Source organism: Rousettus aegyptiacus, unplaced genomic scaffold (assembly GCF_014176215.1).
Source record: "Rousettus aegyptiacus isolate mRouAeg1 unplaced genomic scaffold, mRouAeg1.p scaffold_m13_p_14, whole genome shotgun sequence".
Classification (NCBI taxonomy): domain Eukaryota; kingdom Metazoa; phylum Chordata; class Mammalia; order Chiroptera; family Pteropodidae; genus Rousettus; species Rousettus aegyptiacus.
The window spans coordinates 30,051,390-30,078,801 of NW_023416289.1; the positions used below are offsets into that span (position 1 = coordinate 30,051,390).

Here is a 27,412-nt window from a genome sequence, read left to right on the forward strand (position 1 = left end):
GCTGGAATGGGCAGTGAAGACATGGCCCCAAAACAAAGGCCCAAGAGGCTGGGCAGGCTCTGGGGCTTCGCACAGCCTTTTTTTTCTTTTTAAACATATTTAAATATTGGAGCAGGACAGCTGCTCCTCACTAGAAAATCATAGAACTTGATGAAATTTCGTGTAATTTTATATAGCTTTATTGAGATATCATTCACAGACCATGCAATATACCCATTTAAAATGTACAAATGCAGTGGTTTATAGTATCATCGCACAGCTTAAAATTGTAGTGCCATCACAATTTTAAAACACCTTTGTCCCCCTAAAAGAAACCTTGTTCCCATTAGCAGTCACACCTTGTTTTCCCCAAACACCCCCCTGAGCTGGCAACTACTAATCCATTTTCAGTCTCTTCGGATTTGCTTATTGTGGACATTTCATATATATGGAATTATAATATATCGTCTTTTGTGATTGACACCTTTCACTTAGCATGTTTTCTGGTGTTCATCCACACTGCGTGTGGCATGTAGCCATATGTCATTCCTTTTTGTGGTCGAATAATTTTCCATCATATGGATGGATGGATAATTTTCCATCATATGGATGGATGGATTTTGCTAACCACCCATTGATGGGCATTTGGGTTGTTCCTACAGTTTGGCTATCACGAATGTGAGCATTCATGTATAAGTTTATGTGTAAACATAGCTTTCGTTCCTCTTGGGTAAATGCCTAGGCATAGAAGAACTTCTGGGTTATGTGGTAGCTATGTTTAACCTTTTGGGGAATTGCTGGACTTTCTCAAAGTAGCTCCAGCATTTTACAGTCTCATCAGAAACATGTGAGGGTTCCAATTTCTTCCTCTTCCTTGCCAGCCATCTTTTTTATTGTAGCCATCCTATTGGGTATGAAATGGTATCTCATTGTAGTTTGATTTGTTTTTCTCTGATAACTAAGGATGTTGAGCATCGTTTCATGTGCTCACTGGCCATGTGTATATCTTCTTTGGAAAATGTTTGTTCAGATCTTTTGCCCATTTTTAAATTTATTAGTCTTTATTATTGAGTTGTAAAAGTTCTTTATATAGGTATAAGTTCTTTATAAGACATCTAGTTTGCAGATACATTCTCCCATGCTGTGGGTTGTTTTACTTTCTTGATCATGTCCATTTCCTTTTTTGTTTTTAAAAGAAGGCCTCTTATTTTTATTCCAGCTTTCTAAAGAAAAGATACAGATGATGTATAACATTGTGTAAGTTTAAGGTATATAATGTGAAGATTTGATACATTTATATTGTGTATCGATTACTACAGTAAGGTTAGTTAACGCTGTCACCTCACATAATTATGTTTTTTTGCATATGGTGATAAGATTTAGGATATACTCTTGTAGCAACTTTCAACTGTACGATACAGTGTTGTTAACTCTCGTCATCATGCTGTACATTAGATCCCAGAACTTACCTTATAACTGGAAATTTGTACCATTTGACCAACATCTCCCTATTTCCCCCACTCCCTAGTACATGGCAACCACCATTCTACTGTGTTTCTATGAGTTTGGTTTTTTTGGATTCCACATATAAGTGAGAACATACAGCAAAAACAGAGAGTCTTCGACTTACTTCACTTAGCATAATGCCCTCAAGTTCCATCCATGTCATTGCAAATGGCAGGAAATCCTTTTTCATGGCTGAATAACAGTCCATTGAATATACATACCACATTTTCTTCATTTATTCATTGACAGACACATTGGTTGTTTCCATGACTTCACTATTGTGAATAATGCTGCAGTGAGCATGGGAGTGCAGAAATCTCTTCAAGAGTGATTTGGATATACACCCAGAGGTGGGATTTGGATTGTTGGATGATATGATAGTTTTCGTTTTAATTTCTTGAGGAATCTTCTACTTTTTTCATAGTGGCTGCACCAGTTTACATTCCCACTAGCAGTCCACTTCCTTGCCAATCCTTGTTATTTCTATAATAACCATCCTAACAGGTGTGAGGATATATCTCATTGTGGTTTTGATTTGCATTTACCTGGTGATCAGTGATGGTGAGCATCTTTTCATATATCTGTTGATCATTTGTATGTCATCTTTAGGAAAATGTTGAGTCAGATCCTCTGCCTATTTTTTAATGAGATTTTTTTTTGCTACTGAGTTGTAGGAGTTCATTATATTTTTTATATTAACCCTTAATCGGGTATAAGATTTGCAAATATTTTCTCTCATTCTATAAGTTGTCTTTTTCTTGTTTCTTTTGCTGTGCAGAAGCTTTTTACTTTAAAGGTAGTCCCACTTGTTTATTTTTGCTTTTCATGCCATATCCAAGAAATTACCAAGGCTCATGTCAAAGAGCTTTTTCCCTGTTTTCTTCTGGGACTTTTATGATTTTATGTCTTACAGTTAAGTCTTTAGTCCATTTTGATTTAATTTTTGTGAATGGTTTAAGATAGGGGTCCAGTTTCATTCTTTTGCGTATGAATATCCAGTTTTACCAGCATCACTTATTGATGAGGCTGTCCTTTACTTATTGAGTAGTCATGGCTCCCTTGTAAAATATTAGTTGACCCTATTGTCAAGAAATTATTTCTGGGCTCTCAGTTCTTTTCCATTGATCTATGTGTCTGTTTTTAAGCCAGTACTGCTTTGATTACTATAGTTTTGTAATGTAGTTTGAAATTGAGAAGTATGATGCCTCCAGCCTTGTTCTGCTTTCTCAGGATTGGGTTTTTTTGTGGTTCCGAACAAATTTTAGGAATGTTTTTTCCTATTGCTATGAAAAATGCCATTGAAAGTTTGATAGGGATGGCATTGAATCTGTAGATTGCTTTGGGTAGTGTGGACATTTTAACAGTATTGACTCTTCTAGTCTATGAGCACAGAATATCTTTTCATTTATTTGTGTCTTTCATCAATATCTGATAATTTTTAATGTGCAGATCTTTCATCCCCTTGGTTATTCCTAAGGATTTTGTTATTTTTGATGCAATTGTAAATGAATTTTTCTGTTTTATTTTCAGATAGTTTGTTAATGTGCAGAGATGCAGCTGGTTTTTGCATGTTGATTTTTATATCCTGCAACTGTACTGAATTCATTAGTTCTAATGTTTTTTTAAATTAAATTTATCGAAGTGTGATGTTGGTTAATAAAATCACATAGGTTTAAAGTGTACCATTCAGTAATACATCATCTGTATACTGCATTATGTGCTCATTACCCAAAGTCAAATCTCCTTCTGTCACCATATATTTGACCCCCTTTACCTTTTTTTTGGGGGGGAGGGTAGATAAAACCAGACTCTCATCCCTTTATCTTGACCTTTTGATGAGACAAGTTCCCGTGTACAGTTGTATTTCTGAATGTAAACATCAGGACCTTAGTCTTTCATATTAAATGTATGCCTGCAGCAGGATGCTTAGTTTGTGATAAGTGTCAGTTTTAACTGTTTTTGTCATCTAAATTTACTGTATTCCTTCATGCTTTTCTAACATTGGGCAAAGTAATGTTCTTAAAGAACATTCAGAGTAAATCACATATTTTAGATGCACTAAGATTGTTCTTTAAAAGACTGCTTTAATCTTTTTGTTACAGTAGTCACCTTTTCAGTTACCTTGAAATGTATATATTTATTTGAATTTTGATTTTGATCTCTTTGTTATTAGTCCTTTGGAAGCCACCTAGAAGCCCTTTCCCCTGAGATGCATGACGTTTCCACTGTGGTCTCAGTTCTGGGGCTGCCTTCACCACTGGGTGATGAGGCCCAGTACCCTCTGCTCACACTGGCCGGCCACTCACACCTCTTTGTGTTTATCATTGTAGCCTCAGCCTTTGCTCTGCCCTTCCCTCTTCCCCAGTGTCTCTAGGGCTTTGATCAAATCCCACTACCCAAAGAGGTCTCCCCACTCACTTCTGTCTTCCCACCCTGCTTTATTGTCCCTCTTTCACTTATATATTATCCTCTGTTGACCATCTAGAATGTAATCCCCTGGAAGGCCCTGTAGTCTTAAGGCCGGCACAGAGCTGGTGTACATGAACATTTGATGGAGCCATAAATGAATTTCGGGTTTGGTAGCAGCCTGCACCTTACGTGACACGAATGAGTGCTGTAGAATTGATAAAATTGCAGACTGAGTTGTGCAAACAGAACTAACTCAGTTCGCTTTCCAGATCCATAAAATGGCTCTGTTTTCATGCATGTCAAGATCCCTGGTCTTAAGCAGAGACACAAGCAATGGCTAGGATATCACTGCCATGTAACTGATGCAGCTTTTCTCACCAAACTGGGTGGGTCTGTTCTCCCTCCATCCCACCCCAGTGTGGCCTTGTTTGTTCCCTTCTTTTCCTCTCCAAACTCTCACTTATGATCCTGTGGGCTTCTACCCCCCAACATCTATTGCCATCAGCAGAGGTAGGGCATTCCCGTCACTTGATCTGGATTTAGCCTGTCTCACTAGTGCTAAGGAGTCTTGAGCTCCGTCTTTGATCCCCTGGCTGGAGCCCTGCCAGCCCCACTACCAGCCTGAGGGCTAGGATTTCACCAGAGCAGAATTTCCAGCAGGCCTCCTAGTTTCTTTGATCAGCCAGAGATGGCGTGACCACTTCAAGGGGTGGCCGAATTTCCCTACGATGATACCTTTATATGATCTCCCTCTTACAGAAAAGCCTATTTATTTAGCCTTCATCAGGTTTGGAATTTTTTCATCAGTAGGTGGATGAAAAGAACTTTTTTCACCTAAAATAGGAGGATGACATAACTGGATCCAAAAAGAACCACTTGGGAAGCTTCTGTTTCCAGCCACTGGAGAGCAGAATCTTTACTGGGAATAGTACTCGCAGGGTCCAGTGGACATACGTTGGAGTGGACATTGATAAACTTCAGTAAACTACAGTGGTTTTTCTGTTTCATCTGCAACCAGCAAGGGCTTTAAGCCCAGACACCCCATTACCAGGAGAGAGAAGCATGGCACGGCAGGCCAGCAAGATACCAGGGGCTCCCTTCTTCCCCCACCTTGTCAGCACTCTTTCCTGTGGTTCTCTCTCACTTGCCTGAGCTGTATGTATCCCTCTAAACAATTGGTGAGCTGTCCTCCAAATCCCTGCCTCAGAGATTGCTCAGCTTTTCTCTAGTTCTCCTAGGCTAGATGCAGCATCACTGTATTTAGCAGTTGTGTCACTTTTCACCCGCATTTTCCTTTTGTAATTATGCCTTTTGAAAACTTTTGTCCACTTCTATACTAGAGCTATTTTTAGACAGAACAGAACCTTTTAACCAATTCTGTAGAATTCATTTATGTAGGTTGGGGGAAATCCCTTTTGTGAAACCTGCTCTTTATAGACAAGTCAGTGGGTATGCTTTCTGGGTGTAGTGAGGCGGGGAACTAGGATGTTCTTTGGCTTAGGCGAATTAATTTCATTCCAAATATAAATAGTAGCTGGACCTTCCTGGAGGAATTGCTCAGACTGCCTGTTATCTTTAAAGCTGTTGACTAAACATTCAGCTGTGCATTGAAATGGCAGGCTCCTCATTTCCTAGGAGATTTGCTTAATCCTCATAAGGGAACACCTGATCCTGCCCCTTTTTTCACCCTCACTGAATCCTGGTCGTTTCCCAGATGGGGTTCTCGTCATCTGGTGCTGTCAGTGCTCCATGCGTGGCCTGTTAGTAAGTGTGCTCCAGGTAGGATCATTGCCCTGTGTGTCTCCATCCAGCTCCGACTTGCCATTATGGCTGTAACTAAGGCTGCATGGCCTTCTGCCACACTAGAGAGAAGGGTGACGGTCACTCTGGTCTGGTCTGACTGGTCCATGGGACTCTGCTGTCTTTTTTGTAAAATATATATGTTAGGTTTCCCTCAGCTTTTGGTGACTTTTTCCTTCCCTGTTTTCTTGAGTGCAGCGGCTTCTCCTCCAGCCCCGCCCAGCACAGTGCTAGTCATCTGTTTCCTTTCTTCATTGCCTCCAACAACTAGGGGTTCATCACCGCCTTTCACTTCTATCCTATTGATATGCACATCTTAAATGGTGGAATTTGTTGATTTCCTGATTTTGAACATTAAGAGTCAGGTTTGATTGTACCTAGACCCCCATGGTGGTGTCACACACTTTTGATCCTGAGTGTGTCAGATGACCACACCTGAACTGCCATCAGGAGCTGCACAGGATGCACGTAACCTAAGAAGTGGAATGGTGCCATCCTAAGGCCCTGCGATGGACAGGTCACCTGGCCTCCCACTTCACTCCTGACTCTATCTTTTCCTTTACTGCCCCCTGATGAGCCAAGTGGTCAGACTACAGAGTTGGATCCCCAGCTCTTAGGTTCGGCTTTAGAATAGTCACTGATATCTCCGTTAGCACAAAAGACACTCCCCTGAGAGTTTAATAAACCTATTTTACCTTTCTAATCTCATTCTGATCTGTCCTGGGCAGGGCTTAATTGCTTGATTCTTGGAAAGTCATTGTGCCCAGGGCATATTTAAGAAAAAGTATATCCTGTTTAACTTCTTGACTCCTTACTCACTGAATTTTCCAGAAGTTGCCCAGCTATTTCATAAAGATGGAAAGGCAGATAAATAGTGTTTTTTGTGTGTTCAAGGCTAAGTAGAGACATCTGTTATGGGTAGGAATTAGATGAGTACGGATGAATACAAAACAAGTCAGAATTAGAAAGAAGCATTATTGAGCCTTACTCTGTTTACAGTCATGCTGTATATTCACGGTTGGGGTCAAGGGTGGGAAGTGGAGAAATGACATAAAGAACTTAAGGCAATGTTCATAGTCTTGGAAATTCAGGAAATATTTTTGAATGACAAGCCCTCACCGTGGAAACAGGAAGACTTGGTGACACCTGTCCAACACTTGAAACAGTATAGATTATTTTTCTTTCTGTTCCCCTAGAAATAAAAGCGTGAGTGGGAATGTGTCACCTTTGTTAACAGTTACATTTCTCTCAGGTTTAGCTGCTTGTTTTCAAGTTCAAATGTGTTTTCAGAATCTGAGGATTAAAGTTATAGGTCTGTCATCCCTGGGTGCTCACCTCACCAGCGAAAGTTCATCTTGCCTGCCCCCACTTTTTCAAGCCTCCCTTGGAAGGACTGTCGCCTGAATGGCAGCACTTAGTGTAAGTTCCTGGACCCTTGGAAAGTCCTGCTCCATCAGGGCCACCAGTCAGGGCTCATACTCTGGGCCCTGGAATTGACAAGGTGCTGGGATTTGCTCTGCGCCTTATCGATTCAGCATGCATTGGCATGTGCTGCAAGCCTTCTGCTCAGTCCTGTGAGGGACGCAGAGTTGAAAAATGTGAATAGGAAATACAAGTTATATCACATTCTTATTTGTGTGTAGGTCCCTAAGAGAGGGCTACACAGCATCGTGGAGGTTGAAGGAGGGGTTACAACCTGCTGGGTGAATCATAAAAAGTAATGATAGTCCTGGGCAGGGAATGCAAGGGACTTCACTCTAGATGGGTATTCTGGGGGGAGGGATTGATTGGGGCTTGGAGTTTCTTCTGCTGGCAGGTGTCCACCTAGCCATTCTGAGAACAGGAGCCTCCTGCCTTGTGTGGCGTGGAGCAGGAAAGGATGTGGAGGCACTGTGCACTTGGGGGCCGGACAGGAGGGCCACCAGCACAGTCTAGGAAAGGGGCATGGCAGCCCCAAGCGCACTCAGGACCCATGTATGCAGTTTTGCTCAGTGTTACGGGAGGTGAGCAGAGTGTGATGCTCCACAAAGATTTCCAGATGAAAGAGCAGAGAGGAGTTGCCATGAAAGACGTTCTGAGCTTCTCCAGACATGAGTGTGAGTTTATTTGGGAGGAAATCAATGTGCTGCAAATTCACTTTACTTGTATCTTTATTAGATGTTTGACCCTTTTTGATTTTAGAAGAGAACCTTCATCCCTTTTATCTTTTTTTTTTTTTTTTTTTTTTTTTTTTTTTTTTTTTTTTACCTTTGAGCCCAAACCTGGCAGCTGCCCAGGTCGGAATTTCCAGACAGGCTCGTTATGACTGACTTGCATCATCGGCATTAACACCTCTGGTGCTGATGTAATGTGTAAGCATGTCCTGAGTTGACTCACAGCCCCTTTGTTGTGTTTTGTTGTGATATTTATTTGACAGTCACAAAACAGCTGACCTCTGCACCTTGGAGTCTCTCTCCAGTGGCCTTGAACAAAGGATCAGGTCCCAGGGAGATAAGATTGTGTACTAGCTATGCCTGGGGAAGGCCACCTCCTCCCTCAGAGATTACTGGAGGGTTTTTACCCCTCTCTGTTTAGAAGTATTTATGCAAATTTCAAACTTCTGCCAGCTCTTAATGTCAGTATTCCTGACTGAGATCATCTCTTACCAGCTGTCTCCATTCAGCTGGGTTTTCTTCCTGTCCATGTCTTCAAATTAAGTGGCTGACCTGCCCACAGGGTTTAGTGGGTGGCATGTGTGGAAATGGTGGCAAGCCTGCTGTTTTCTGTCTGGGTATAGTTTGTCTATCTCTCTAGTTTTTCAGGTTTTTCTCCCTAGTTTTTCAGACTCTCCCCTGGGATATTGTCATTCAGTGAGAGAAGGGCTTCAGCCTGAGATACCTTTGCTCCTTCAGAAAGCCAGAAGTACAGCCCTACTTCTCTGCCATCGACTCAAGGCACCAACATGACCCCAGCCCCACAGCCTGAGCAAACCTATTTGGCCACCTGAAGACCCTGATTATGATGGGCCCCATTGTCCAGTGCCACCCTCACCAGGATTTCCAGGGCACATCGGCCTAAGCCCTGTTCTCTAGTTATTGTTTCCTTACTAACTAGGTCATGTTTAATTTGCCACTGGGTGCAGGAAGACTTGTGCTATCCCTAATGGTGTTGCACTTAAAGACAATTGAGGACTGACATCCTGGGCCATATACTCTTTCTGAGCCACTTTACATTTCAGTTCCTTAGGTCAGTGCGCAGGGATACTTTCCTTCTCCTTTGAGGTTCCTATAAGAGATGAGAACATGTCACTAAAACCAGTTAGTAAAATTTCTAAGAGCATGTACTCGTCAGTAGTGTTAAAACATTGTCTTTGCAGAAATGGGGGAAAAAATAACATTCAGAGTGTTTTGTATAATAAATTTAAACCACAACAGAGTAAGTGAAAGGTTCTTTTTGGTGAGAAAACATTGACTCTAAATAAAAGATTATGGAGGCCTGCGTTGGCCACCTCTCTATGGCCTCAAGTAGTTTTCTTTTCCATACTGTGATGGGGACAGGGTACAGCATTCTTTTCTTCTCAATCACTACAGCAAGAACTTTCAGTACTGTCATGGTCGTGTCACGAATCACTCCTTTGAGTTCCATCTTTTCCTCTCTCCCTATGTTGAAAGGGCTGCTGGTTGACAGAGCTGGGCCACTTTGATGATTAATGAATAACCTGGTGACCAAGGTGCTTCTTTTCCTGTTGTATTTTTAGAATGAGAATAACACAGGAAGTGTAAAGGTGAAAGCAGCTCCCCGATGGCCTGTGACAGGCTGGAATCATCAGACAGGTTTTACTTCCTTCTCGGATTACTTTTCCAGGAGGACATGCTTTTGAGCTCATGTGGCAATAGCTCTCAGGGTTTGGGGCGAGGTAACAGGGATTTTATGCCTCAATTTAATGTGTTCTTCAGGCAGTTTTATAGGTTGGGTGTTGCTCCTGGTGTGGTTCTTGGCAAAGAGTAGGCGTCGAACTTGCTAGTTGGTGGATTGATTGATTAAACAGTTCTGAAGCTATCAACAGGCAATGATTTTTATGTTATGATGTCATATAACTAGATACTGGTCACAGCAAAGCCAAGTGTGAGCAAAGATGCTGAGATGCTGGTGGTGGAGAATTCATAGTCACTAAAATTCTACCCCAATAAAGCAGGACTTATGAGGAAAACTATTATCCTTTGCTGATACCCATAAAAGAATATATGAATTAATGCTGTTAATAAGTTGAATAACATTCTAATCCAAAGCCCAGTGGGGCTGGGGGAGGAGGGTCTGACTGTCACTGAAGTCTTTCTATAGGTAAGGACAGGCAGGACATGCCAAGAAATCTTTGAAAATTAAGAGTATTAGGAATTTTAACTCCAGATGCTCCTCAACTCAACAATGGGTTATGTCCTGATAAACTCAGCATAAGTTGAAAATATAAGTCTAAATGTATTTAACACGTCTAACCTACCAAACATTGTAGTTTAACTTAGCCTACCTTAAACATGCTGAGAACACTTATGTTAGTTTACAGTTGGCAAAACCATCTAACACAATGAATACACTGTAGAGTATCGGTTGTTGACCCTCATGATTATGGGTCACTGCCACTCCCCAGCATCATGAGAGAGTAATGTACCAAATATCACTAGTCTGGGAAAAGATCAAAATTCAAAGTTTGGTTTCTGCTGAATGTGTATTGTTTTCACATCATCGTGAAGTTGAAAAATCCCGTCAAATCATTGTAAGTCGGGGACTATCTGTATATCGTGGGTCTATCTGCAGATATATTCTAGAATGAAAGTAGATAGATTAATGGGAGAGCACAGCCCATGAGCACTCCCACCTCAGAAGAAGAATTTATATATATCAAAGATGGAATCGCACACAAACCGTTTGGGAAAGAGAAGCTGATCAGCCAGTGTTGTAGGAATAGTCAAAAGAAAGAAACTAGATCAACTAGAAGAAAAACACAAGCGAATGTGACTTAGAATAGAGAAGGGCTCTGTAAGCCTAAAAGAAACTACACAAGAGAAGGAAAAGGAATTGACTTGACAAAGTGTTATGCTCTGTGTGACAAACACCATCACCAAACACAGTGTAAAGCAAATAGCCTTACAGTCCTTCATAAATGAAGAGCTAGAAAACTGGCCAAGAGCAAGGCAGATGATCAGAACTCACAGGTGCCAGGAATCACAGAGGACAGAACCCTCTAGCCATTGGCGCCTCTGGGAACAAACAGTTTCCGTGTGTGCAGCTGCCAGGATCTGGGGTTTATTTTTGTCTAGTGGTACTTGTGGTATTTCACTGGTAACACTGCTGGGTGAGTATAAATTGGCTTCACTTCTAGGGAAAATATTTGACAGTATACTAAGAACCTATAAAACACTCATTTCCTTTGAACCAGTGGTTCCACTTCTTAGGCATTTGCCCTTAAAAAAAAAAAAAAAAAAAAAAAAAAGATGTCCCTAAGATTTGTAAATAAGAGTCATTTTAATGTTATTTGTATTTTTTAAAAGAAACAGTTAACTGTAGAAATGTTCAGATTATGTAACACCCGACAGTGAATTGTCACATAGTCAAGAAAGACCAGTCTCCACAAATGGACGATGTAGGAAGAGTTGCTCCCACTGCCTGCCAAGAAGTCACAAGCAGGTCCCAGCTGTGGTTAGAGTGAGTGTGAGCAGACGTGTGAGTGTACATCGTGGAAGATAAAAGAGGCAGAAAGCGAATGCAGAGATGCTAAACGTTGGCTGTCCCTGGAGAACAAGATAACGGGATGTTTATTTTCTTGCTTTTACTTCATGTATTTTCCAAAAATTTTCAATGAACTTATATAATTTTTTAATTAATAAAAAAGAAAAATCATCACAGAACCAGCAGATACCTTCATGTTAAACTACCATTAGTGGTTCTGGTTCTCTGAGTATCTTCTTGTGTGCTTAAGTGGAGATGTTTAGGTTTGTGGGTATTTCTGCGAGGCAAAGGGCCCCTGGCTTGGTGCTGAGCCTCCTCTCAAGGGCTGCTGAACCTTCCACTCCCACTCTCTCTCCACCCTGGGCAGGGCTGGGTGGGCTCTCAGTCAGGACTCGGTGATAGCTGCCTCCCTCCCCTCTTGAGTTCTCCAGTACAGTGTGTGGCTTTCACATTTAGGACTTGATTTGTTTCCAGTTGGTCTCATCTGCCCACCTGTCATCAGCAATTCCACAACCCAGCTAGGATTGTAGGGGAATTGCCATCAAGCCTGGCAGGTTCTCTTCTTGCTAACCCACAAGTCCTCATTCTGGACTCTTGCAGCTAATGGTTATTATAGAGGAGCACCTGTGACTTTCTCTGGGCCTCTCTCATCTCTCTCTCTGGAGTTTTAATCAGGATGTTTCTTGATGAATGAAACTAGTCTTTTAAAACCTTAGAGAATAAAGGAAATGTTTAAGACTTGGATTTGATAATTCACAAAATTTCTAATGCATTTGAAAATTAAAAAATACTTCATTACCCTTTAATTTCATGAGTATTTATTGTGCACCCACTGTGTGCCAGCTCTAGAGAAAACATGTTAGATGAGGCCAACTCTATGCCTGCCCTTCCCAGAGCTTGCAGTATAGTGGGGAAGATAAGAATTAAATAAGTAATTACACCCAAAAAATGAAGCACCAGTATGGTTAGGTACCATGAAGGAGAAAGATGGATGTTCCCCCGAAGATGATTCATGCGAGTGGAAACCACTTATGGAGAAAGCTCCACTTGTCTTGTTCAGGAAAAGTTTTGTTAAGTAGAATATCTGCTACTTCTTAGAGATGACCCTTTATTTTTTTTAGGCATTCCTCAAAAAAAGCCAACATGTCATCATCTCGCTCTTCACTTTCTTTCACCAAATGGTAGTACTGTCAAATGGAAGGTGGCCCAAGAATTGCTAACACCTCTGTAATTGTAGCCGGCAAGCTGAGCCACCAAAGAAGGAGGTGACCTCCGCTGGGCCACAGGTAAAGCGAGCAGATGAGTGGAAGGACCCTTGGCGCCGGTCCAAATCTCCCAAGAAGAAACTCGGAGTATCAGTCTCCCCTAGCCGGGCACGAAGGCGTCGAAAAACATCAGCCTCATCAGCCTCTGCCTCCAATTCCTCCAGGTAAGGAGACTGGCTCGTGGGAGTGGCTGTTCATAAACACCACAGCAGTGACACACAGTTGTTGCCTGGGGAGACATCAGTGGGACCAAACAAGCATTTGTTAACTGAGCAGAGACTGACTGAGTGATGCTGGCGCATGAGCAGCAAACAAGACTGCTGCGTAGTATCTTACGTCTCATGTGAGGAGATCCCCCAGGATACGGGTGACCCAGAGTGGAACACAGGCCCGGCCAGTGAGCTAAAGGGCAGGGTGGGTCAGCAGGGGAGAACGCTTGCCTGGGTGACCCCAGGAGAGACACCATAAGGAGAAACCAGCAGAACAGCTTGAGCCCTGTCATATAGTCAACTCATGTGTTTCTCCTGTGAGTTGGGGTTAGCAGCTCTGAAACTTGTGTGTCCACTAGTTCTTAACAAACAAGTGAGGAAGTTGTGGCTGATGAGGGCTAGGTCTCTCCCTGCCAGAAAAAGGCGTTACAGGTCAGAAAGGGTGACCCCAGGGGAGCCAGTGTGTTAGGTGGGGACTGCAAGTACCAGTATGGATTCAGGATTCGTTGTGTGCACAGAGACAGATGGAAAAATAACATATGCGCATATCCTGGCTCTATTCACTAAGGGCCTAGGAGCTGTGTCACCATGACAGTGAGACACCCAGCACCCAGGTCTTGGTTTCTAAACACCATTCCCACCATAAGGGGGATGGGACTGCAGCATGTTCATAAAGGTGTCAAAAGGGTGGGTGAGTCCGTGTGAGTGTGTGGAAGTGTACCTGGATGTGAGTGTAGCCTTGTTGTCCGGGTCTGCACCCTAGGCCCAGTGGTGGCGGGCAAGGCAGGGGTGGAGGAAGACCTGGCCTCTCCTCTCTCCCCTCGGATGCTCTAGGTCGTCTTCACGGTCCTCATCCTATTCTGGCTCTGGTTCATCCCGGTCCCGGTCCCGGTCCTCATCCTACAGCTCCTACTCCAGCCGGTCTTCCAGACACAGTTCATTCTCAGGCAGCCGGTCCAGGTACATTCCCGGGGCCCAGTGGATGTGGCAAGCTTGGGCACTTCTGGGTGTGACCCAAGTCTTCCTGAGTTGCCTGTATTGATGGTAGGTCTCTGTCCTGATGGTGTTCTTCCAGGTACTGTTGTTTTCAAAACAGTCTCACTAAGTTACCTGTCATATGGTAAATTCTGAAGAATACACAGTAAGGTGCCAACTAACGAACTGCAGGCGCTGGGAGATCGTTACACACAGTGCACATCAAGAGACTGTTCAGAAGCAGCACCTACAATGGCCTGCTTGGGGGTGTGCTAAAATCAGAAATAAGGCAACACACACATACACTCGCGTACACACCCTACACACACACCACCACAAGTATACACACACCACTCACACTTCTCTGGGAAGCATCCCCGCGGATGTTTTGAGAATAAATGGACCACTTCGTCTTGTGGGAATCCGTTGTTTCACAGTGGTGACCCTTCCTGGCAGCGACTCTTACTTTGGGACAGTTGTAGAGAGAATTAGAACAGCATTAGATCATTGAAGTTATTGAATCTGATGGTCCAGTTAACATTTAAAGTGGGCTGTGAAACAAAGTGGATGTGGGGCCTATTTTCCATGAATGTTGAACATTAGCCTTGGTTGGGGGGGTGGGGAGAGGAAACCTTTTTCTAACGGCGTCTAGAGGGTCAGCTGTGGGCCCTGGGGCCTCATGACCTTCTTGCAGGAAGTTTAAGCAGTATCTGGGGGGCACGGAATGGCTGCCAGACATGGGGCAGCCATGGCCTGTAGAAGGTAAAGTGGAAGACAGAAAAGACATTGGTCAACAAGAGAGAAACCTCATGTGTGGCTTCATTTAAGAAACGAGACTGGCGAACTGCGGGAAGAAGCCTGAGGCCAAGTTGGGAAATTTGGAATTTTTAGAAATCACAATGTTAGGAGGTTTACCTACAGCCTTTCCTGTGTGTGCGCAGTTGGCACCAGCTGTCCCCTCAGCACTCCTCTCTCCTCTGACACTATATTTTACAAGATCTAAAAAGATCCATTGCACTCATGGGGAAACAGGCTCAGTGAGGAAATATAACTAGCCAAAGCCTCACATGTGAGGGAAGCATCCCCATTTTAAATGAGGCAAATAAGTAGAAGCTCATAATGGCCTTCTCTGTGAATCCGGGGTGGTGTCCCCAGTGTGCTCAGGCTTGGACTAGGGCACTGTAGCACCCCCTCCTCACACCTCTGTTTACTCCCTAGGTCCCGGTCCTTTTCCTCGTCCCCGTCACCTTCTCCAACGCCTTCCCCACACAGACCTTCTGTCAGAACCAAGGGAGAGCCAGCTCTGCCTCTCGGAAAAGCAGGGTAAGTGCCCAGTGGTCAGGTCAGGCTGACAGCCTCCAGCCTTCTCCCTCCCTCCCTCTTATATCACATCTGTGGAGAAGCCCTGTGGGAACAGTACATGAGACCCCTGGGGTGGGCAGAGCAGCAGGAGATTGGGCTCTGGAGGCCAAAGGGCGCAGGCTTAGCCTCTCACTTCCCAGCATGTGACCTAGGGGCCGTGTGTCACATCTGTGCTCCAGCAGCCATGCTTAGGAGTGTGGCAATGGATGGCCATGCTCCTCAGCTTTGGAGCAAGTGCAGCACAGGCCACCGGCTCCACTCTTATTGGGCAGATAAGTGGGCAGGGTTTCCTGCCAAGCTCCGCCCCAGGGCTGTCTGTGATTCTTAGAAAGAGCAATCTTGCCAAGTTCTGTCTCATCTTCACTCTCTGCTGCTCCTGGAATTGGTCACATTGATCCTTTTCAATAGATGTGACTGATGGGAGAAGTTAGAAACATCTAGAACTTACTGTGCAAACGTTACAGCCCTGCAGCGACTGTGCCGCTTCCCAGACTTAACACAGTCGAAATCATGCAGGATGCATGCTTTCAGTTCTGCGTTTTCATCAGCACAGATCTCGATTTGGCACAGATTTTTATTTACCCTCAGTGGCGTGCTGAGCAGCTTGCTTTTGCCCAAGACTGCTTCCTGCTGATGGCACTTTGTTGACAGGGTTTCTGATAGGTGCATGCTTTGTGTTCCATCTGAATCATGATGCTCAGTGCTACTGAAATAATTAGAGTGTTTTCCCACGTTGACAGTAAAGAAAAGCTTTGGGGGTCTTTTTTTTTTTTTTTTTTTTTAACTACTGTGTGCTTTCCACATGTGAGTGTGCCCCAGTACCCTTGCAGGGCTACCCAAACATTTGGGGCAGAGGGTCCAAGGGACTACAGTGCCAGGTCTTGGCTGTTCTCAAGAGCTCTTAGATGAAACTCTTCCTGCTGGGGATGCACCTCTCACTTTTGCCTGTGAAGGGGAAGCAGGGCTGTTGCTCCGTAGCTTCAGAAGCATTCTGAGAGCCCAGTGTAAGGTGGGATCAACACCTGATGTGCCCTGAGGTCTTTGGCAGGTCCCTCCGCCGGGTCTAACCTCCTTCCATCCTATGTCACAGAGAGAAGGCGGTGAAGAAGCCAGCCCCACCTCCAGCCCTACCACAGGTCCCTAAGGCCACTGCTCCCACCCCAGAGCCCACCAAGCCAGGAGACCCTCGGGAAGCCAGGAGGAGAGAGCGGCAAGCCAGGACCCCTCCCAGGAGGTAAGTCACTCTGGGGAACCCTCATTGGGATTTCCACATCTTTGGTGCCAGCACTGGGGGAGGGGTACTCCTAGGCAAAGCATTTGAGGCCAGGGACCCATTCTTTCCCTGACATGTGAGGCTTTGGCTAGTTATATTTCCTCACTGAGCCTCAGTTTCCCCATGAGTGCAATGGATAGCGTGAGCCCATCACACTACTCTATCTGAGGAGAGAAGGCACTTCTTCAGCACCCAGAATCTTCCATGGACAGAGGCGATAGTGATTTGGGGACACTGAAGGGAGGTTTTGTGTTTTTATTTTGGAAAAAAGATGCATTTAAAAGAAAATAGAACCCTATTCACTTTCACATCTGTGGCAAGTTACTGGTTAAACATTTGTCTCAGGTCAATGATTAGCCCAGATTTCAAGACTGTCTGCCCTTTGTCAGTTCTGCAGAGATGTGAGTGGCGGGACTTTTGGTTGTGTTGCAGGCGGACCATCAGTGGCAGCGGCAGTGGCAGCAGCTACAGCGGCTCTAGTTCCAGATCCAGGTCATTGTCAGCATCTCTCTGGCCCTAGTCCTCATCAGCTTCCACCCCTGCCTCCCCATCGTAGTCCATGAACCCTGGAAGAGGGTCAGCTTAGGTGTGGTGTCCTTTTCCCTCAGGCACCCCGAGTGCTATTTTGGAGCAGCATGGCTGGCTGTCTCCACTGGACAAAGAGAAGAGAATGCACTGATGCTCACATAGTAGGGAGCCTGGCCTGATGGCTCCAGGCATGTAGGAGAGGCCTGTACACCCTTTGTCCCCACAGCACCTTACTGGCTTGAGGACACCAGGGCACTTCCAGCCCAGCAGGACTGCGTGAGGCTGGTGTGTATGCCCTCATACCTGTTCTTGTATGGAGGGCTGAGTCTCGCCCCAGCCTCTTGTTCCTGAGGCAGCTGGGGACAGTCGATTTTTTAAAATCTGATAAAATAAATAGAAAAAGAATTCTACTACTTAGTTGTTTAAAAAGAAGACAGTAATAAGTCTTTAGATTCCGTAGCTTCAGAAGCATTCTGAGAGCCCAGTGAAACGTCCTCTTTCATTTCTAGGCAGCACGTGGTTTAGATACATTTACCTAAATCTTTCTAAATAGGTTGAAAGACCTAACCTTTAGAGAATAGTTGAGCTCACTCTCCTTCCCCCTCCCCCATCCCAGCATCTGATGACCTTAGGAAACGGTGGTTGGTGTTTTTTCAGAGCGTAAGATATAGTACTCAGCAGAAACCAGCATAGCAGCTTTATGCATTTCAAGTCCTTGCGCAGCGTGAGCTGTGACAAAACTAAGGACCCAAGAGATTAGCCATCATTTCCATGCTTCCCTGAGACATGCCGTGTATTAAGGTAGTCTCCAGTCTGGTGTCCGGTGTCACTGCAGGTTGAAGCCCTATCCCTTTGTGTGCATCATTCACTGACACACTCAATTCTGTCATCACTTACTCTTGGGTCACCCTTAGTCATGTCCCTGCCCAACAAACAGGATGGGGAGCTTCCACTCAGTGATGTGAGTGTCCCTTCACTGTATGTCACCTTTACCAAGTGTCCCCTCTGAAATTTAAGGTTTGGTGGGTACACGTTCCTTTAAAATGGGAGTTGGGGAAACTGGACATAGAACCCTGCACCAAGCCCCCCTGGGACCCACCCACCCACCAAAGCTCTCCATCCCCAGCTCATCTTGCAGTCAGGGCCATGTGGGTGCAAACAGGCTCGTGTGTGTCTAGGTCCCTGAGCGTGAGCAGCGTCTCCTCAGTGTCCAGCGCCACGTCAAGCAGCAGCTCAGTGCACAGCGTGGACTCAGACGACATGTATGCAGACCTGGCCAGCCCTGTGTCTTCAGCCAGCTCTCGGTCCCCCACCCCAGCCCAGACCAAGAAGGAAAAAGGTACAGGGCTCCTCATGTCCTGGGTGTTATGGCACCAGAGGAGGGGCAAGCCCTTTGTGGAGAGAGGGTGTGAGGTGCCTCGGTCACCAATGCACGCAGCTGGTCAGACAAGAAAGCACTGGCCTCCCAGTTGCATCCTTATGCACGTATCAGCTGGCTGAAAACATAGTCCTCCACCCAGTGGCACACGGGAAACTATTATACTGGCCCAGCGACCGTGACCAAACATTTCTCATCGGCAGGAAAATCTAAAAAAGAAGATGGCATTAAAGAGGATAAGCGGAAAAGAGATTCATCCACCCAACTGCCCAAATCCTCAAAACTTTCCGCAGGCGGTAAATCCGCCCAGCAATCCTCAACCCCCCAGCAGGCACCCCCTGGACAGCCCCAGCAGGGTGCATTTGTGGCCCACAAGGAGATCAAGTTGACACTGCTGAATAAGGTGAGGCCAGAGGCACTTCTGGTGGGTAGTTCCAAGGAACCATGCACCTGGGGGTCGTCCTGGGACTGAGAATGAGTGAGGGCCAGCAAGTGACCTTTCAGACTTGGTGGCCAGATATTTCCTCTGCTCATCCTCCTGCCCTGGTGGACAGCCCTGGGAGGAGTAGAGGGACATGTGGGCACAGAGTAGATGGGTTCCTACAGCGTGTCCTGGGATATCAGAGCATCCAGGGGAGAGTGATCTCCCTGTCCCTGAGAACCCGCCCCCTTGGCCCTCCTTCCTGTGCCTGGGCTTTGCAGTTCCCACAGGGCAGCAGTGCGATGGAGAGCGAAGCAGACTTGGCCTCTGTGAGTTGATGTCCCCAGGGCCCCATGAAACTAGAAGGGTGAGGCTGCACCTGCTGGAGTTCTGTCCCTGGCTTGTGGCCCTCACCGGGAGCACAGCATCTCTGCCTGCACCTTCCCTACAGAGAATCAAGGCCCCAAACCATGGGCCCTGCTTCATTTGAGGCCAAGTGGGTGAAGGGGGAGCCCAGAGGATGGGGCCCATAGGAGCCGAGAACAGGTCTGGGCATGAGGACGTCACCACTCTGCTCCCCTCTAGTATGTTCCACTTGGTGGCCAGAGGCTTAGGCCCCGTGTCCTCACTGTGCTTTGTCTGTCATTTTAGGCCGCTGATAAAGGGAGCAGGAAGCGATATGAGCCCTCAGACAAGGACAGGCAAAGCCCTCCTCCAGCCAAGCGGGCCAACATGTCCCCAGACCGAGGTAAGCTCTGTCCCTGCAGAGGCCTGACAGGCAAAGGGACCAGGACTCCTTCTGCTCTTTAAAAATATTGAGGACCCCAAGGAACTTCTCATCTTGTAGGTTATATATATATCAATTTTTACAGTATTAAAAGTTAAAACTAAGAAAAATTTTTAACATTTATTTTAAAATAAGTCACTATATTTTAACACAAATAACATTTTTTATGAAAAAATAACTATTTTCCAGAACAAAAGTTAGTAGAATGACTTTGTTTCTTTTTTGTCATAAATCTCTAACATCTGGCTGAAAGACAATGGCTAGGTTCTCATCCCTTGTGATAGCATAAAACACGCGGCCTCTGGAAAACTCCACCCTAGGCTGTGAGAACATGAGAGCACAAAGGGCAGGCAGGGTCTCGATGTGCTGTGAAAACAGACTGACTGTGTGGACCCCTGGCAGTCCAAGGACCACACCTTAACCCCTGGCCCAGACTCGGAGTGTCTTCCTGCTGGCTTTAACAAGTAAAGCAAAACCTGCATTGTGCCAGGCCATCTTTCTTCCCTAAAGCAGAAGGCAGGGGGCCAGCCAGACCTCCATGCAGTTGGGTATGCAGGTCTCGGGGCCCATCAGGAACATGAAGGTTTGGGAGGGAATGGGGTGCTACTTGCCTCTGCTGGTGAGCCCAGGGCTGGCCTTGCCCCCAAAGTACAAATGGCACAATGGTCATGCTGGCCCTCATTCTAGAGCCCATCTTCCTCTGCCAAGTGGTGACCACCCACCCATCTGCTCTCACCCCATGTGCTCACTTGACAGCAGTGCAGCCAACACTCCTGATTTCTTGGTTTTGCTTTTATTTTTTAAACTACTGTGACTTTTGTTCCCATTGGAAGACCCATATGATAAGTTTCTTCAAGGCAAGGAGAGAGGGTCTTTTCTGGATAATGAAAACTCAGCAATTTTAGACACTGGCTCAGGAAACTTGGAACCCAAATTGGAGTTCAGCTTCTGGGTTTTCCTGGAGCCTCACTCTCCCGTGATCAGTTCTCCCCTTTCCTCACCAGCTCCGCCCTTCTGCCTCTTCCTGTAAAAATGAGAAAGCTACGCTGAGCTGTTGCGATCAGAACATGGTCACTGATATCCAATAAGGGTGGCCAGCGCCTTGCACTGCCATCCCCACATGTAACTGAGACCCTGATCTTACTTTGTCCGTGTCACCCAGGTTCTCGGGACCGAAAGTCAAGTGGGAGACTGGGCTCCCCAAAGTCAGAGCGGCAAAGAGGCCAGAATTCCAAGGCACCCATGGCCCTACCAGACAGGTGAGTATCCATCCTGTGCCCCTGGCACACCACGTGGGCCCCTTTGCCTTGAGGAGGATCTGCAGACCCAGATGCAGCTTGGGACTCTGTATTGGGCTTAGATCTCGAGGCAAGAGGGTAGCCCCACACATGTCTTACTCTGTCCCACCAGTGGGTCCTGGAATGGGAAATGGCCCAAGGCACTCAGCTCACAGCCTGAGGTGGGGGAAAGGGGCTGAGATGGTCATAGCTCTTTTCTAACCTTCCATGTCAGGCACGAGAAGTAGGACAGTGATTTCCTTTTTCCAGGAAGTCAGCTCCAAGATCCTGTGGACCTGCACCATGCAGCTTGGAGCTGAGGTCTGGGTGAGGGAGGGCACGGAGAGGGCGGGCACAGGACTCAATCAAGGAGCTGTACAACTCCCTACACACAATGGGGGCCCCCACAGCCTCAAGGGTCCTCCTGAGTCAGTAGTGTGGGTTTTTTCCTCATCACAGAGGAAAGTTGCATACAAAGACTATAAGAAGTAGGAGGGACAGGTTATCTGAGTGCTAGGCTGGGCCCTGGATGTTTATCCACTGTGGTGAGGTCTTTGTTCCCTGGGGAGAGGGCACCTTCTGCCTGGCAGGTACAGCTTACAGGGTCTAGGCCCCAGACTGGACCTTGCGTGCCCTGCCTGGCGGGAAGCTCATGGCACAGAGGAGAAAGGCTCTCAAACAAACCCCTCTAATAGCCTCTCCACTCCCACAGGAAACGCCAGTTGTCACCCCAGTCCAAGAGCTCCAGCAAAGTCACAAGTGTGCCCGGCAAAGCCTCAGACGCCGGCACTGCCTCTTCCACCGGCACCAAATCAGGGAAGGCCAGCACGCTGTCTCGGCGGGAGGAGCTCCTGAAACAGCTCAAAGCCGTGGAGGACGCCATAGCTCGCAAGCGGGCCAAGATCCCCGGGAAAGTGTAGTGGGCCCCGCAGGCTCGGCTCCCCCACTGGAGGCAGAGACTCAAGTGTTTTTATAAATAGGGTAAGCGCAGCCATTTTGGATTTTGCATTTAATGTCTTATTTTGGCTGTGAGTCTTTTTAAAAATTAAAAAAGAAAAAAAAGTTTCTCAGCTGGAAAAGAAGCCACACACACGTAATGAAGATGACGCTGAACCTCAGCCTTCTCCCGACCACACTGACCAGTCCCTTCCCAGAGCAGAGGTCCCACGAGACAGGCAGGCAGGCGGCAGACAGCACCGAGCGAGGACGTGGCACAGTTTTATGTAAATTATGAGTCCCAGACGCCCGGATCAGCCAGCCCATACTTTCCTCTTCCCTGTCTTCTTTTCCTCCCTCTGCTAGTCAGGCGAGTTCCCGCCCTGCTGTGTGCGGTGTCCTCACCACACTGCTCTCCTGCCGATAGAAACACCGAATGCTTCTGAGCAGCCTCTTCCCCATCCCCACCTGCCCCCAGGATCAAAAAATATATATATTCTTGACAAAAGTCTGACTAGGAAATATTTCCTGTCTTTTATTTTAAGCATCAAATTGTTTTAGTTGATTTGAAAAGGAAAAAAAAAAAAGGAAAGACCAAAAAAAAAAAAGGCCAAGGGTATTGTTGGGCGTCTGTCTAATGTGGAGGGTCTTTTTTTGAGGGGTCTCCTAAAATAAAATATTTTGATAAGCAGCTGTCTATCCCTGGTGGTGATATTTGCATGTGCCTAGGTCCTCCTACCCTCTGCCCTCCCCACGGTACAGGGCCTGGTCACCTCAAGACACCCGCTGAGCCTGCCTTGCATTTAGGAGCCCTTGGCTGATGGATGCTGAGGACCTGGAGTTTCCCCTCCTCCCCCCAAGACCTCGGTGCAATTCCCAGGGGGCTGCCAGTCAGGAACAGTAGGTGTTCACTCACCCACCAGACCAGGCACTCTGCCCTCTGGCCATAGCCCCCAGGGAGCACCACACCTCGGCTTCCTCATGGTGGAACTGGCCCTGGCAGGGGTTCATGAACGAAAGCCAGTGGCAGCCTCTCCTAGCAGCATGCCCTGGGCCAGCAAGGTCAGGAAGGACACTCCTTAGGCCAGACCCAACCTCAAAGCCAGTTCCCCATGCAGAGCCTTAAACATGCCATCTGATCCCCACATAGCCACGTACATATCTAAGCTTGAGAAGTCCTAGACCCAGAACTACTCTGTCATCCTTTGCAGAGCAGAAATGTCAGCAGTTCTGAGTGGCCACCTTTGCAGTGCTCACTGCAGCCCAAAGAGCCCTGGGGCCACCAAGACTGCCAGCGGGGAGATCCCAGTGCTCCCTCCAAGTCTTTCCTCATGCGATTAAATTCACAGAGTGGCGTCATAGGCTTTGGAGTGCCCAGACACCCTCAGGTTACCATATAGCAAGTGCTATAAATGCTTTTGGACAAAATGGCCCTTGGAGCCCAGGCTGCTGCCCCCAGTTCAGTTCTGCAGTAGGGCCCTGTGGGGCCAGCATCAGGAGGCAGCAGCCTGGGGTTCTCACCTGGTTGTATGACCTGCTGAGCTGAAACCAGCTTGCAGGACACATTCCACAGCACTCGGTCCCACTGCTACGTGGCAGTTAGACTAGACACAAACACTGAGGGAGGGAGCGCTGTGAGCCAGCCACACAGGCCTCCTGAGCGCACTGTTTCCATTTCATGTCCATGTCCCTTCCACAGCACAGGACAGGAGATTCCTTGTACATCAAGGTGGCCTCAGTCACGCATCTCCACAATTTTTAAAGGCTTATCTGGTTTGTTATTAAATCAAAGGAAACTCCCATTCTCCTAATGGGTGACTTTCAAGGACACGGGGCCAGAATCCAGGATACCTTGAGCTCCAGCCTGTCCCTGTGCCATTGGACCCTGCAGTCCAGCTAGGCAGTGACTGCCCTGCTTAAGTCAGTAGCCCACAGGTAAGCACGCCACAGAGATTTCTGCATTTGGCCCTCCTTGCCCACCTGACCAGTCTCTTCCCATCCCAAGAGGCTGACCTGACCCTGACATTTAATGTGTAGGCCAGAGCCACCGCCCTGGCTTCCCCAACCTGAGGTGAGTTTAAACTAGCAGCTTTCCATTTGCCGTCTGAGGCCATAGCTCACTTGGGCTAGGCTGAGGCAGGTTCCTGTCCTGGGAGGGATGGGGGGCCACACCCTGAGCCAACTTCACTCCCCAGGCCTAATGGAAAGAACATTCTAGGCCAGACATCTGAGAAAAGGGGAGGCCTCTGTCGTGTAATGGCTCCTCGGGCATCTTTGCCCTCCAGGGAACGTGAGGGCTGAGATCCTGACAGGTGGTTAACATGCAAATAGTGGGAATAATTATGAGTTCCTCAGGTTCCATCTCTGCCCACAAGACTGCTCCTTGAGTGTGCAAGCCACTGCGGAATCCCCTGCCCCTCCATTCCTCACTCCTCCACAGCCGGAGTGGCCTTGCCACACTGCATATGCCGAGCCTCCCTGCCTTTCCCGGCCTGCTTGCCATGCTTCCCATCCAGAGCCTCTGCACATGCTGTTCCCTGGCCCTGGAACTCGCCTGGCTGGCTGCTCGCTTCCTCTCACAGCCAGGCAAGCCCACCCTATCCCCTCCCAAGTCCCTCCATTGTCTGCTGCCGCAGTGCTGTCCGCAAGTTGCCTTGTCTATCCTCAAGTGTAACCCTAGAGGTACTTGGTGCAGCTCCCAGTATTATTAGTTCTCCAGGGAAGGGATCCATTTCCCAGCCCCAAGGCCAGGCCCCTGCTGTTCCCCCCAAAGCCTAGGCCCCCACCTGCCCTTACGTCCCCCAGGTTGCCCTCTCTCCCCTATTTCCTGCTGACCACCCAGCTCCATAGCAGTTCCAGGGACTGGGGCTGAAGGATGCCAGGCCCTGGCCTTGGCCCTGGGTAAACAAGCAGGGACCGCCCTGGACAGCCCCATACTACTGGGTCATAGACAAAGATGAGGTAAGAGGTCATTCCTGACAGTGCAAAGTGCTGTGCGCACAAGAGAACTGGGCTGTGTGATAGACCGACCGCAGACAAGGCGGCGGTGGTTGGGAAGGCCATGTCTCCGAGAGAAGGGGGAGATGGTACTGTTGCTCCCCCTTCACAGATGAGGGGTCTGAGCCTTGCCATTGGGCCTTCTTCCAGGATGGGGGAAAACTTTAAACCTGAAGCCTGAAGAGCCTGGGGCAAACCCCTCCTGCGTGGTCTTTAGAGGGTGGGGTCGGGTGGGGGCGTGATTTGAGGAGGGGGGAGGCTGAAGGGGGTCTTCCCAGACACCACCTCCAGGATGCACTCCAGCCTTCCTCTGGCTGCCACCTTTCCAGTCTTGCCCAACCTGGGACTTCTGTGCTTGCCTCAGCCTCCCAGGAATGAGGTGCCACCCCGGCTCGCCCTGCATCTGTCCTTCTGACCTCTGTGTACGGCAGGACCCCTGACCCCTAGTCCCCATGCTGGTCCCCAGGGGTGGGCCTTCACTGCTCCCACTCCCCACAACAGCACTGGGAGCACCTGAAGCACACTGCAAGGAAGGATGGACTCGAAACCAGGGTCCTAGTTTCCTCCACTCAGCCCGGCTCCCGCCCACCCACCCGGCTGGCTGTTCAGAGCAAACACAGGAACATAGAAGATATGGACACCCACCCCTCGGGTGGCTGGCATGGTCAGGGGGACAAGGCTAGGGCCCCACTCTAGCCGGAGCATCCAGTACATTCCTGCGGGGTGAGGACACCCGGGGAACAGCCTTTTCATTACCTAAAGGAGCATCTGCTTCAGTGTGTCTGGGCTTTTTGGCCCAAAGGAAGCAATGTGGTTGCTGGCTAGTCTCCCTGACTCCAGGCCTTCCTGTCCAGCCAGCATGGGACTCCATGTGTCCCCACATATGAGGCATTGTCATCCCATTTTTCCCACAAGAGAGTCCAGACTCACCTCTCTTCCCTTTGTTCTGCTATATTTATAGAGCTCCGAGGTACCAGGGTGTGCTTGGGACATGGTCCATGCCCACAAGGGGCTCACACTACCTTTTGGGGATAGAAGGAGGGACTGAAATTTTTCTGAGGCCCCAGCAGGGAGGGAGAGCTCAGCTCAGCCTAATGTGAGTCTCTCTCTCCACCTGACCTAACCCACAGTACAAGCATCCAGGCCCCATTCTGGTAGAATGTATACTGAACTCAATTGTATCCCCCCGAAAAATATGTTGAAGTCCTATTCCCAGTACCTGCGAAGAATGTGCCTTTATCTGAGAAAAAGGTCTTTTCAGATATAATTATGGTAAGGATCTTGAAATGAGATCATCCCGAATGAGGGTGAGTGTCCCTATAAACACAAAGATACACAGAGGAGGCCATGTCAACACAGAGGCAGAGGTTGGAGTGATATGTCTACGAGCCAAGGACTCTAATGATTACCAGCAGCCACAAGCAGCTGGTAGAGGCAGGAAGGATCCTTACTGAGACCCCAGAAAGAACCAACCTGCTGACACTTTGATTTTTGGACTTATGGCTTCCAGACTATGAGAGAAAATTTTCTGTTGCTTTAAGTCCCCTAGTTTGTAGAAGAACCTTATTATGGCAGCCCTAGCAAACTAATACAGAAAGTGAGCTCCCCATTGCAGGAGGCATGCAAGCAGTGGGTGGGTAAGGGCACTGTAGGGAGAAGCAGCCCCGGAGACTCAATGCATCTATCTATCTCCATCATTCAGAATAAGCGGAGAAAACAGTCGTGAAGCAGCACCTGCTGCCATAGCACTTCCATCTGGCCAATGCGGCACGGGATCTCCTTTAATCCTCACCTGCTCCCCAGGAGGGCAGCGTAGCCCTGCTCACAGGTGCAGATGCAGCGGCCCAGAGAGAGCAATCCCGTGCCCAGCGTGACACTGCTGAGTGGACGAGCTGGGAGAGCCCAGGTGTCCCACTGCCTTCTCTAGCCCCTCCCTGCTCAGGGGGTCTTCATGTTATGGTTTCAAACGTAGAGAATGGTGCCATAATGGTGTACATTCTGGCATCTGCCAGCAGGCAAAGAGACTGGAAGACAGGTTGACAACCTCCCTCCACCCCCTAGACTCCTCAGCTGGACATTTTATTTTATTTTATTCCCCCGCCCCTCTTTTATTCCCCCACATACTTCGACCCCTGACCTATGGACATTGCCGTTATCCCTTTAAGAGCTGAATCTCTGAAGGCAAGGCGTCTCTTCCCACACACTCGCGGCGTGCACCCAGGGCCTGGCACACCTGGAGCCTGGCGCACCCGGGGCCTGGCGCACCCAGAGTATGGTCCATGGCTTCACTTGGAGTGCGAACCCAGGACCTTCTGCATGTAAAGCAGACATGCTAACCACTACACTACGGAGCCACCCCCTCAGCTGGACATTTTAGACCAAGGGTCCCCAACTCCAAGTACTGGTCCATGGCCTATTAGGAATTGGGCCGCACAGCAGGAGATGAGCGGCAGGCTAGTGAGCTAAGCTTCATCTGTACCTGCAGCCGCTCCCCAGCACTAGCATCACCACCTCAGCTCCACCTCAGATCATCAGGCATTAGATTCTCATAAGAGCACCCACCAGTCCCTGGTGCCAAAAAGGCTGGGGATTGCTGTTTTAGACTTT

The 27,412-nt window shown here is 47.7% G+C and overlaps 1 protein-coding gene across 3 annotated transcripts in view; it reads left to right on the top strand.

Moving 5' to 3' along the window:
* The window catches only part of ZC3H18 (zinc finger CCCH-type containing 18), a 55,403-nt gene extending 32,904 nt beyond the window's left edge, over window positions 1–22,499 (top strand). For all 3 annotated transcript variants that reach the window (XM_016129446.2, XM_016129448.2, XM_016129447.2), the window contains 10 exons: window positions 12,635–12,826; window positions 13,706–13,831; window positions 15,065–15,169; window positions 16,299–16,442; window positions 16,914–16,973; window positions 18,188–18,348; window positions 18,591–18,790; window positions 19,460–19,556; window positions 20,758–20,854; window positions 21,585–22,499. In XM_016129446.2, the coding sequence (XP_015984932.2) occupies window positions 12,635–12,826; window positions 13,706–13,831; window positions 15,065–15,169; window positions 16,299–16,442; window positions 16,914–16,973; window positions 18,188–18,348; window positions 18,591–18,790; window positions 19,460–19,556; window positions 20,758–20,854; window positions 21,585–21,792 (1,390 nt within the window). In that variant the 3' untranslated portion in view covers window positions 21,793–22,499. The remainder of the gene's footprint in view (window positions 1–12,634; window positions 12,827–13,705; window positions 13,832–15,064; window positions 15,170–16,298; window positions 16,443–16,913; window positions 16,974–18,187; window positions 18,349–18,590; window positions 18,791–19,459; window positions 19,557–20,757; window positions 20,855–21,584) is intronic.
* Window positions 22,500–27,412: the final 4,913 nt, after the last annotated feature.